This window comes from Microtus pennsylvanicus, chromosome 9 (assembly GCF_037038515.1).
Source record: "Microtus pennsylvanicus isolate mMicPen1 chromosome 9, mMicPen1.hap1, whole genome shotgun sequence".
Lineage (NCBI taxonomy): Eukaryota > Metazoa > Chordata > Mammalia > Rodentia > Cricetidae > Microtus > Microtus pennsylvanicus.
In genome coordinates this window covers 100,374,374-100,388,120 of record NC_134587.1, presented here as the reverse complement: position 1 = coordinate 100,388,120, position 13,747 = coordinate 100,374,374, and the positions used below count along the sequence as shown (strand labels likewise).

The 13,747-nt window shown below is 31.4% G+C and overlaps 1 protein-coding gene across 6 annotated transcripts in view; it reads right to left on the bottom strand.

Annotated features, from left to right (window-relative positions):
- Positions 1–1,968: 1,968 nt before the first annotated feature.
- Positions 1,969–13,747, bottom strand: part of Spock3 (SPARC (osteonectin), cwcv and kazal like domains proteoglycan 3) — a 365,812-nt gene continuing 354,033 nt past the window's right edge. For all 6 annotated transcript variants that reach the window (XM_075986866.1, XM_075986868.1, XM_075986867.1 and 3 more), the window contains exons 8-11: positions 11,717–11,938; positions 8,280–8,342; positions 6,189–6,326; positions 1,969–3,615 (exon numbers count right to left, since the gene is read on the bottom strand). In XM_075986866.1, coding sequence (XP_075842981.1) covers positions 3,443–3,615; positions 6,189–6,326; positions 8,280–8,342; positions 11,717–11,938 — 596 coding nt within the window. In that variant the 3' untranslated portion in view covers positions 1,969–3,442. The remainder of the gene's footprint in view (positions 3,616–6,188; positions 6,327–8,279; positions 8,343–11,716; positions 11,939–13,747) is intronic.

The window sequence follows — 13,747 nt, the reverse complement described above, 5'->3', positions numbered from 1 at the left end:
AACACATAAGTAATCCTGGTTTGCTCTGTCTTTATAGTTTTCTCATGAAAATGAATCATCTTGAAAAGTATTGAATTGTATAGCACCCTATTAATTATAAGCAACTGAGTCTGAATTCATTTTATAAGAAACAAATCTTCAAACATTTGTTACATAGGATGAGTTGATTTATGCTCTTCTGTAAAGGTGCTCCCTGTGATTATGTCATCAGCAGAATAAATGAACCAACACTCAGGAATTGTGTTTAACATTCTTAGCTTTGTGGATAAAACTGCAAAATGTATGTAGCAAGCAAGTACTCCTAGCCCCTGTTTTACTAATTCATCATGATTGCTTTTCCTAACTGAATTTGATTTGTGTTAAACGACTGGCAGATAGCCCACTATTTTTCTGTCTGCCTTGTCTTCACATATCGTTTTGGCCAACACACACACAGACAGACTCACACACAAACATACATATACACACACACATGTTGTGGGAGGTCCTTCTGCTCCTCCAGCCAATAGCCGCTGAGATACCAGCCCATTGGGGCGTGGTCTCTGTCCCTTTAGAAAAGCAGCCACTTCCCTTCTTGCTCTCTCTTACTTCCTGCTCTGCTTCTAGACTCCCTTCCTGATTGAGCAGAGGGCTGTTGTCTGGGATGGTGATCTGTAAGTTTTTTCCCCTTTAAATAAATAACCATTCTATTAATCATAATTCTAAACTGATGTGGTATTGTTTTTGACTTATGCCTTCGCCTTCATACACAATATTTACTAATTTATAAATTTATGATGTACCAGAAACATTGAATATTTTCATCAAAAGTTTCTTATCTTTTTCTTTAATGTTTAGAATTTGACTGATTGTCATCTAAAATGTCACATAGTTTTTGATCTTCTGTATTTTGATAATGCCATAAAAATTAAGATTAAAATATTATCTTATTTTGCTTTCTTGCCCATGAATCATAATTGAGCTTAAAGAACAGTAAACCATTAAGTTAACTCTTCCTTCTAGCTAAATATGTTTCTCTGAGCTTATGAATTGGAATGGAGTAATGTTACTGAAGTTCAAATTTTCTTCTTTCCTTAACTCTGTATAATACAACAGTTGATGTACTATATTAGAACATGCAGCTGTATCAGGTTATGAAATAGAAATGTATGTATATTGTCCACCTTGAATACTAGAATTTCATCTGCATGAATATTTTGTTCAATCCTAAATCTCCTTAACTAGAATAGTAACTGGTGTAACACAAACATCCAATATCTATAGTATTGGAAATAAATGTCCAGGCAGAAATTTACTGAATTAACAAATACAGTGTAAATTACACGTTGGTCAAGGCACTTAATACCTGCCATAAATTAAACTTTAAGCACATACATTTAAACGAATTTACTGTACACAAATAATTTAGATAACATTTGTTAATGTTGGTAATTTTGTTGCCCTGTATTCTTTCCATATTTGATTTATTGTTAAATTAGTTGCTTTCCTGGAATTCTGACTGATGACACTATAAAGAAAGTTTAACTTCAAGATCATTGTTTTAGGCTAAATAGCTATATGTAATTAGATTTGTAATCTTTCGTGATAACCTCAGTGTAAATATTATTCATACAAAATTACCATAGATAAAGTTATCCAATTATTTTTCAATTAGTCTATTAAGAACTATAGGTAACTAATTTAAGAAATATGTAATCAAAATAAATGTTAAAATGCTGTTCTTTTGGAAAGAAAATTATTTATTTTGCAATATTTTAACAAGTGAACACGTTAAGATTAACCAACAAACAAAAATAATCTTAACTGTCCTTAAGACACTAACAATCCTGGTTTAGAAACTGAAAAAGTAAACTCACGAAACGTTTCTTGACTTGGTTGTTGTGGTATGTTATTTTCCAGAATCACGAAACAAACTAAAAACTCCCCATGCTACTATGTATGCCAGAAAACCATTAAGGAGCTGCTTACTTTGGTTACAAGATTCTTTATTTTGTAAACTATACATAAACAGTAAAAAAAAAGAGAATGCATTATAGCTTAAATATTATGTATGGTCAACACTGAAGTTTTCATTTAATGTGTAGAAATTAGATGGAACAAGTTCACCAAATTTATGTCTACGAATAATATCCCAGGAAATCTGTAAATTCACTGTTGAAGTGAAAGATACCAATATGTAAAATTCAACAGGATTTCCCGTTTCTGCTCTGAGCACAAAAGTATGGTCTCATATACCCGAAGGAGGTGGTATGTCAAAATGTCTACACAATTAATGAACATGCTAACTGATGTATAGTGAACAAAATAATGTTTGTTACAGTTAAATCTTAAATGCTACTTTTTACAATAATTATAAACAAGTCCATATGGGATTGTGTAACAATAGAAAAAAAGAAAGAAACATATTCCATTTTCTTCATTCCAGCAGTGTCTTTAATAGCAATAATTTGTTAATTATGTGTGCTTAAATATTGCCTAATATCCTATACTGGTATGCATGCTGACTCTTTCTATTTCTATTTTTGCAAGGCACCATACAACACATTCTCTAATTCCAGCACTACTAACAAAAATGTCATGATTCCAAGATTAAACACAAAATTTTATATTAAATAAAAAATGAGAATTTATATTTTCAAATTTGATCTTTGATCAAATGAAATATATTTAATTAAAAAGTTGTTGAAATGAATCTTTTTCTTCCTAAATAAAGTTCTGTACCCAGATGCTCATTGGAAAGATAGAAAATCTAGAAATAATGTTGTTTAACAATATTTTTAAAAATCTACCTGATACACAATGCGATTTGCATTAAAAAGTAGGAAGAAAAACTTTTGTCTTTCAGAATCCATAGTTTTCCATACTTAACATTACAAAATGACCTAATCAGATCCAGAATCACTTCATAATTAAAAAGATCACCACTTAATACACACTCAATAGTGGTAACTTAGTCTTACCATGTGTCATCTTTCTTCCTCTCCCTGCCATAAGTTTGGGAAGATACCCAATTTGAATTGATTTAATTGGTAAAGTCCTTATAATTTAGGTCATTAGTAAGTTGCTATAAATTTAACTTATAAAATCTGTCATAAAAGCAACAAATATGATCCCAAGCACACAATCATTATTTTTTGTTTGTGGAACAATTACATAGTTTGTTCTTATGAAAAAATTTGTTATAGTAGTCTTCACAACTTTCTCTATTCAGGCTACAACCCATATGTGTTTTCTTTTTTTCTAAGGCATATAAAAACCAAAATTAAATAATTCTTATTTAAACATAATGTTCTATGACTTTAGCTTCAATATTCGAAATAATTATACAAAATATATGTGGGGTTTAGGATCACTTTGTTCAGGGATAAGAAGGAACTTCTCAATATGCTATTATTTTGTAAATATTAAAAATTTAGACATTGCTGACTTTTGCTGTAACTGATCAAATATATCCATCATGGTCATCCCCATCATCATCATCATCATCCTCTTCATCTTCATCATCATCTTCAATATCATCCTTATCATTTATAATGTCATCTTCTTCACCTTCATCATCAGTCCATTCACGGAAGTCTCCACTTGCAAAATCTCCAGAAATTTCAAAATCTATAGCTACAAAAGCAAACATCAGATTTATTTAACTAAGAAATAAGATGAGTTCTGAGTTATATGAAACAAGAAAATTTGCTGTTTATCTCAATGAAGATATGAGAAAAATCTATTCTTGGGAAGACCGTTGTGTGTTAAAACTCTGACTTTTTAAAATGTTTATCCTCAAAGCACTGCACAGTGTAAGATTTCCACTTCAGTAAATTTGATCTCAGCCCAAGTTTTGTAGAATTCCATGACAGACTAAGAGTCTTATATATGTCTCTAAATTTCTCCTACAAGTATATGAGTTGGAACTGTTATCACAGAGAAATATACACTTTCTAAATCTAAATTTCAATTTAAGACTAAGAGGAAATTTATACATAGGATTCAACTACTCACCTTGCAACAGTAGACTTCCTAGGCAATTTCACTGTTACTTCCTTCTTGTTAATCAAATTTTTACTTAGAAAATGGTAATTTACATATGTAACTATAAAAGTATGTTAAAAAAGATTGCAAGGTTTTGGAATTCAAATTGGAGAGAAAGATACATAATAAAAGAATATCAGAAAATTCTAGGAGATTGAAGAGGCAAGTAAATTGATTTTTCTAAATAGTCTCTAGAAATAGCAATAACTTACTAAAATATTGATGCTTAGTTTTGTGAGATCTGTTGTAATGTGTCATGCAGAATTGAAAGATAATAAACTTGTGTTGATTAAGCCAGCAGCTTAGTAAGATTGATTTCTCTTTTGTTACTACAGCAACAGAAAATTAATATTCATATTAACTTAAAGTCAGCTATTAATATTTCTAGAGCTAGCAACTCTCATAGATTCATTATATCTGTAATGATACTGCCTTTTTAGTCTTAATTTTTATAAGTCATATTAATGTATTTATATGGTTATAAATTGGTTGACTTCATATCATACTGAAATTGCCATTTATAGGAACAATAAACTGTTTCTTAAATTAATGTATTATATTTGCAGTAGTATAAGAAAACCCATCAACAAAGTTTTCAAAGTAAATTTTCTCACTTACTGTAATCAGTTGCATATAATTTTCATTAGTGGCATAAAATTAAAATACTTTATCCATTATTATTATCACAGGTAGATAAAGTAATAAATTAAGTATTTTAAGATGCATATTTTAAAGGTATGTTTTAGAGTTCTTAATACTGTGTAAGGTAGGTATTGAATCCTATTTGCTGCTTTGATTATATGGGTGTAAGGCCCCAACACCCAAATCAAGCTATACAATGTTATAGAATAAATAAATGCAAGGCAGGGAGGTATAATTATGTAAGATTATTTGCTATTATCTACTTATTAAATAATCCTTGTTTATCAGTCTAAACATTCCACAAGAGTGACAAATTATCACTGACTACTTAATTTTTATGATTTTTATTGAAATAGTGAAAATAACCCATTAGATCTGTTTTATGGGTTTATGTAATTACTTTTCTTTTTGCTATGACCAAGTATCTGACAAGTATGAAGAAATAGAGTAATGTCTAACTGGGGCTAAATTTTAGAGGGTATGATCCATCACGGCAGGGAAACATGGTGGCAGGAATAACAAAAACAGCTGGAACATTGGGAAGGAGATTTTCAAATTATGACAAACCAGGAAGTGGATATCCATACTAAAGCTAGCCTGGGCCCTAACATGCAGCTTCCAAAAGACTACATATTCAAAAAGCTCCATAAGTTTTCAAATAACATCAAAATTTGGGGACCAAACGTTTAATCACAACAGCCTGATAGGTTTGTATTTAAACCATCGTAGGGGTTGGGAGGGTACTCTAGTAAGGTGTTCAGTATAGTGATGTTTCTGTTTAACACAAACACTAATTTGAATCTTACTTTCTAGAAAACTTTTTGATAAAAGTTGGAAACTTTAAAATACATATAATGCCAAATTCTTGCATAACCTTTAGATAGACACATAAAATACATGTTCATAAAATAATTAGAACATTCACTAAAACTATCATTTAACATATACATGATGTTTTTCATATGTAAACATAGGAAACAAGTAATGTGTTAGTCTATCTCACACTTGGTAGAGTTGAAATTGTGCTTTGCTTGGATTGGCTTCATTTGGTTTGGTGGATGAGGGTCATATTACACAAAGCGTTTCCTCCAGAGGACTGCAGACAACCTCTCTACATGGATCTGCAGACACTGTGCACTATGTTTTACAGACTTAGATTAGAATTAATGAGAATGTTTTCTTTATCTGTATGAGACAGACTATGCACCTACATTTTACAGACTTAGAACGAGAGATGTTTGCTTTGTATGTAACAGACATTTTGACTTAAAGTAGGAATTGGAACTCAGCTTTTATTAATTCTCTTCAATATACTTAAATGCATCTGTTTTGTATATTTTTATTGTTAGCATAGAAATTTACAATACACAAGGACCGACTTCTTTTTACCCCTAACATTCATATGTATTCTACGTATTTGATAATCAGAATAGAGTAGGTCTTTGTTAAAGACTTAACAAGTTTCTTGAGCCTTTGACATATTTAATTGTGTGTTGTGGAATTGTGAGCCTTTCTCTTACCACAATCTGCAACACCATTTATTCTGGATCCTATGACTTCATTTCCATATCTGTCAACACACCAGCACTGGCCGACACTGCCATGGCATTGTGTAGGCTTGTAGTAACCATCTTCATCACAGAGAGGGATATACTGTCCTGTGAAATGAATGGTAACATACACAAATGCAAAAAAAATTCATAATAATGTGTATTTTTAGGTGATCGTTATGTTAATGTCCTAAATCAAAACATGGTTGATTCTATGCTTATATTAAATATTCAGAACATTTAGTATGTCATACAAAATTCCCAACTGTATTATTATTGACAATTTCTTGTTTTGTTTTCTTATACTTTCATTTATACCTTCCAAATATTATTGCACATCAAGCTGTTTTTCTCCAATATAGTGTTATTTTGCTTATGCCAACTGAAATCTTCTATTCCTCCACTTTCCGTGTTAAGGCTTAAATATAAGAGTATGACTTACAGTACAAATTTGTCTCTGTGTGTGTGCATGTATGTATGTGCACGTGTGTGTGCATATGTGAATGTCTCTGTGTGTGTGCCTGCATGTATGTGCATGTGTGTGTGCATATGTGAATGTCTCTGTGTCTAATGCCATTATATATTTATACCATTGCATATTCTGTGGTATCTTCTTTGTTTGCAAATATTAGGGTCTCTTGGTTTTCACTATTATATTTGTATAATAGCCCCTTAGGCTGAAAGTCTAGCCAATAAATACTGGGGGAAAAGATACTCTTGCTAGTAGAACCTGACATAGTCACACAGTGCACATGTAGTGATTAATATTTAGTAAAATTCTTCAACAAATACTCCAATGTTAGCCACAACTTCTAGATGATCAGATATTTTCCTTTCTCCCCAACTTATTCTTTTATATGAACAGAATAGTCATAGACTTTTGGTTAAAAAACATCTAGTATACAGACAAAATATGAATGTTATCTTCTATTACCACCTACAGGATGGTAATTTTACACCCTACAAAGCTTCATAAGTCTACTAAATACATGATATGTTCAATCCAAATGTAATTCATTTGAAATATGTGAACACATGGACCAATTTACCAACGTGGAAAATTTGTGAATTTACAGACTTAAGGATATGAAATACAAGAAAAATGTTTTTGTAAGAGTTACATATTTAAAATATTATGATGTCGCAATTGTTTTTTTTAATTGTGAGAAACTTTGAAGAGATCGTTGGTAAGTATAGCCCTTGCACTACCGACCTGAATGCAAATTGATCTTCATATTGAAACATAGAATGCCTTACCCTGACAGAAAAGCTGGCCAATTTAGGTATACACCATGACCTTACCCTGTTCAGAAAGAACAGCCAAGGCACCCAGTGTTCTAATATCTACTTTCTTGAATCATGAAAGAAGAGTAAGGAAAATCTTTTAGAAATGTTTCCAATTTAAAATGACTTCAAATGAAATTTATTAATAATGTGTAATTATATGTATAGATACACTTTAAGGAAATGTAACAGCATTGTGATATATTGATAGTCAAATATTAAAAGTATTTTAAACGTTTAGTTAAAATATACAATTATCATCTATCTATCATCATTTTCTCTTTCTCTCTTTATGTACCTATTATCTATCTACTACCTACATTTGTATCAAATTATTCTTACTAAAATCTACAGTTAGAAATTTACAAATGAGAACCACTAAAAGTTCTGCTCCCGATTTCTAAAGTAGAGAACTTTTCACCCCATGTATATAATCACATGCTTATATTTAATATAGGGAATGATGTATGATGCCATCAGTTGTTACACATTTAACCACAGAAATGGATATTTTTGCTGATTCGTAAATTTAGTATTGCTTAAATCCCTTTCGTCTTTAACAGCTTTCAAAATGAACATGATATTGGAGCAATAAAACAGACATATCCTTCAATAAGTGAGGTAATAAAAGTAATGACTTCCCAAAAGTTCATAAATTTTGCTGATGAAATTTAACACAGTCTGTCTTTGTTGGATTAATATTGATTTTATGTTGTTGCTTCCCTGGGGTTATTTATATAATCAATAAAACTCCCAGAAGAATGAACTGTGGCTCACCTAGGAACTTCTTTATCCCTTGTCGCTTCTGAATGTTGCTGAGCTCTGTCTGGCAAGGTGGGTCTGCAATGACATAAAACATAATACTTTCAGGATTTCGTTAGCAAGAAATGTGCACCTGCCAAACTCTCAACCTTAAGGAAGAATTTCATCTCATGAGAATATGCATGCTATTCATGTATTATCATGGTAGCACATGGATATATATGTGTGGATATCATAAAAAACATGTGCACCGAAATAGCTATGTACAGATACATGATGTAGCATAATAATTTGCTACATAATTACATAAATGTAATCGTTTTTCATTATAAAATAATCTGTGAAAACCATACTGCTTCTTCCCAGTTATATTGGACATTTACCCATTTTGTTATTGTATGTTGTTACTGTTGTATCTTTGTATAACTATTTCTAGTTATACAAAGGCTTCAGATGTGTAAGCAATTTAAGAACAAAATACAATATAAACTGTCATAAGTCAAGATTGAAAAAAAATCTTAGAATATGCAAGTCAAAGTCTAAGTATATATTTTGTGTTGTATTAAATGTCAGTGATTCAAATGAACACATGCATGTATAGAGAATCTGAATAGTCTAGATAGTTATGAATACCATATATATTATTTTAATTTAACATGTTTGTTCAAAAGTTAACTGAATGCCATCAGAACAAATGAACAAGTTTTATCTTTGAGAAAGGTAGAGTTTGAAAAATATATCTGACATGGGACACAAAAATATCAAACTAATTCCTATTTTTGTACACTATATACTCTCTGTAAAAAGATTAAATACATAATACAATTCAAATAATTTTTGAAATTGTTTACTATGCCAACTGCAAAATAATTCAGTCATTAAACACATAGCAGAAAGAAAGAATACATAATGTGTTCAAGTTGTATATTATCTAGATCAGTACATGAGAACAAAAATATTGTATCTTACGGGAAGAAAATAACTTATTTTCAAATATTATGTAACTTACTTTGTTGTTTTAGTTCATTTTTAAATTGATGTGATTTAACTTTTCTTTAAAACAAAGACTCTAAATTAAGATACACTGAAATGTCAAATAAAACGTTTGGTCTCATTACCTTACTGACATAACATTAACCAAGCTTTCCAATTTTATTAAAAATAGTTCTTCAATGTGCTGTAAAGGAGAAATGGATTTCTTTTACTTTTACTAAATAAACGTGGAGATTTATACCGATATGTAGCCAAAATTCCACCTGTTTTGGAATGTATTTTAGAAAAATGTTTTAAAATAATTTTAAAATTAAATTTTTGATAATTTCAATTCAAACATTTTCATACAATTTTATATGTACCATTCCCCATTTTTAGACTGTCAAGGTCACTATGCACCATCAGATTCAATGAACTCAACTTTGTAGATTTTACACATATGTTCATGTCTATGTATTTTTCAGTATTCATGAATAAACATGGAAAACGACCACGAGGAGTGCACCCACCCACTGAGACAGTGGAGATGATCTACTGGGAGCTCACCAAGGCCAGCTGGACTGTTACCAGAAAAAGCATGGGATAAAACTGGACTCTCGGAACATGGCGAACAATGAGGGCTGATGAGACGCCAAGGACAATGGCACGCGGTTTTGATCCTACGCAATCTGCTGGCTTGGTGGGAGCCTAGCCAGTCTGGATGTTCAACTTCCTAGATATGGACGGAGGGGGAGGACCTAGGACTTACCACAGGGCAGGGAACCCTGACTGCTCTTTGGACTGGAGAGGGAGGGGGAGAGGAGTGGGGGGAAGGGGAGAGGGGTGGGAGGAGGGGGAGAAGAGTGGGAGGAGGGGGAGAAGAGTGGGAGGAGGGGGAGGGAAATGGGAGGCTGGTGGGAGGAGGTGGAAATTTGTTTTTTTTTCTTTTTTTATCCTCCTTTTATCAATAAAAAATTTTTAAAAAAAACAAAACAAAATATAAACAGCAACTGTTAAAATAGAGAAAAGTATGACAAGTATGAACAATTACATTTTAGTAATAATATACTTGAATTTACTATCTAAATGTACTTACTAATTAAAGTACACTAGCTATTAATGACTAGAATGCATTTTAGGGAGTACCTGTTTACATCGAATGCAAATGTAATTAAGCCAATAATGTGTATTCACAAGTGTGTGCACTTTAAAACATTTAATAATGTAATTCAATGTTAAATTTTTGCTGCTTCTTTTTTATTAAAAATAGATATTTTTAAAAGAAAATAAACTCTGATTATGATTTTTTTCTTTCAGCTCCTCCCAGATCCTCCAAACTTGCATACTCACCCGTATTGTTTTACCTTAAGCTGGTTTAAAGATGATTATGGCCTCTTCCTTAACTAAACATATGGTGGATTTACTTCTTATCAATATGTAGACAATTATTTTCTCCTTAATTTTTGGACTATTACTAAATGTACACAATTTACTTAGCAAAACAATTCCTACAATTCTTTATGAAGTATGGTAAAAATTGTTTAAATATCTTGTTCATTCTTTCATCTTTCATCAAGTTTAGAAAGTACAGCCAATATTAACCATACTATAGCAACCTCTTTCCAGTTGATTCAGTTAGCACAAACATAATAATAATTCCTTTGTTTTCTAAATATTTATTATAATGTGAAGCATTTTTATGTGCTTTCCCTGCATTTATTTAATATATAACATGTTTAAATTCAACCCAGAAGGATGATTCTAAATGTAAAGTGCGTTTCTATCTCAATTAGATTTGCAGGGGTTTGAGGGTGGCACCTGGGAGGAACTGAAGAGAAGAAAGAGAAAAGGGGATGTGAGCTAACTATACAAAAATGTGTAATTTATTCTAAAGGGCATACAAAGGACATTGTTGCTCTTCCTTTGGTCTCACTTCTGACAGAATTCCGGAATACTCTCACTAGTCAATTTTTAACAAGCTAAACTATTTTGGAAATATTGAAAGACTAAGTAATTTTGAAAATAAAATGAGTAAAAATAACTTCACATGATACCGTTGTTCATGCAACTCATTTAATAAGATCACGAAATGAAACATTAAAACTCCACAGTATAGTGATAAAAACTCCATTTATTTTACACTGTAGGCAAAGCAGATAGCAAATTAATTTCAATGATTAGTTTTAATATCTATGTTCTCATATCTCTGTGTGGTACTTGCTGGTTCATAATGGAAACTATAATGGAATACATTAATATAAAATATTAATTACTATTTCTATCTTATTTAGAATATTTGTATCTTCAACAATTATTTTGTTCAATATTGTACTTATTTTTTCTTTCATCAAACATTCACATTAGAAAAAATTGTACTAAAATGAATGAAGCATTGGTTAATGCTAATAATTTTTATAATGAGGGAAATATGTAATTTGAATTCAGATCAACAAATTCCACCATAGTAGCTTCAGTTTTACCTTGCTGTCTCTGGAAGCAGTAGCACCATTCATTGTTAGATATCAAACTGTCCTTGTATGTGTCACAAGAATTGAAGAACGCCTTGGTGCACTGTTCATTCTTATCAAGATATATGCTCCCAAGCTCTGATTGGTCCAATAGCAGGTCGTAGTTTGTATCAAGTCTATTAAACATCCATCCAAGTGAATCCTTGCAAATTGGCAAAATACTGGTATCAAATCCTACACCATAGAGAACATTATTAGTTCAGTATGTGAGAAACCATCATCAGAACGTAAAATAAATCACTAATGTGGGGAAGATCAGAGTGAAAGTACTGGTAGTCATAAATGCAATATTTTAACTTCAACTTGGGAAATTTGCTTCAAAGTACATACGGCATAAAAAGGTCTACTTGTAGTTTTGAATATTAACTAACCAGACAACATCTATTACTAATTAGTCACCATTCAATGAAATGTGGTATTGCCATTATTTGCTACTTATGCTAATCTCTGTTTAAGCTTCTCTGAAACTAGATCATTATAAATTCCAATACATTATGGATAACAAAAGCTGATGAAATCCATTTTCATCTGAAGAAATAAAGAATACTGTTTACACAAAATCATTACTATCACATACTTGATAATAATTCCCATGTATCCTACGCCTTGATAAAACTACGGTGATTGTAGCATTGTACATAAAACTATTAATAAGAGAAGGAATAGCTATGATGCAATATTATTCATTATGACTTCAGTCCCTCTTGTAGTTATTTTTACAATAACCATTGTGGTATAATTTAAAGTAATAGGTTGCATTGGAGAGTAGTGGAGCTCATGAAATGACTGAACTGGGTTGCATCCAAGCTATGTGCTATTAGACATGTGTCCATTCACTAACCTTACTGAAGCTGTATATCCTATATTTCATAAAATGCCACCAATGATTTAAACCATTGAAATATTAACCCCCAATATATACAAAAAATAATACAGTCCCTCCAACTGAGTCCTTGATTATATGAGACATGAAATACCACACAGTTTTTAATAGGAGGAACCCAATTAAAGTTCTTCATGAGTTGCTAAAGGTTGAGAAGGTTCTACCACAAGATTAAGTAACTCCTGAAAGTCAGATAAAGAAGTTCATTTTCACTTTTATTGACACCTTTCCATGGGGTTCAGACAAAGATCTGAAGGAAGGCAAGGCAGGAACATAGAAAAAATAACTGAGAATTGAAGGAAGTGGGCATGAACAAGAGCTAAAAGCACCTCCACCTGCCTTTTTATGTCCTATAGAATTCTTTAATTTCTTAGAAAAGAGATGACAGTCATGACACTCTCCTTCAGCCAGAGAACAAACTGAAAAAAAAAACTGAAATGTTTCTATTACTAAGAAACACTTGGGAGAATATCTTGAGTTCTGAGCTATAGGGGCTCAGACCCTGAAGAGGGGCAGTGTCTCTGAGAAAGGAGAGAAAACTAGAGTAGAAAGAGACAGCAAAGGCTGCGAAAAAAGCTATGAACCATCACCAAACAACCTAATACAGACATAATTAATGGACACAGAGAAAAGGAAGATTATAAAATAGAAGACATGGCTCAGGGAACAGTAGAGAGATCTCTACAACTAATGGATATTATCCAATAATAGAAGAATCTAATCAAACACAATACTTGACAAATACCAAGAAAATAAATTAAAAAGAAAAACTTGGTACATTATAGTTAAATTTACTTTAAAGAAATCAAAGCAAGGAATTTTTAAAGTCAGGTAGAAGTAAAATCCATGTTCCTGTAGAGTGACTGTTCTCGGCATATGAGTATCTATCCGCATAGGGGTCGCATATCAGACATTTACAGCATCAAACTATTACAAATCATTATGGTTTTGATTTGTATAAATGTATAAATCATTTACATTTAATTTATACATTTCCTTTGTTTCAGTTATTAATTCTTGAGCATTTTAAGACACCTACTAGTCAAATATTCAATATGTTTTTTCCTGAAGTGGTAATTTGCCTTGTTCTTTTTGCCATT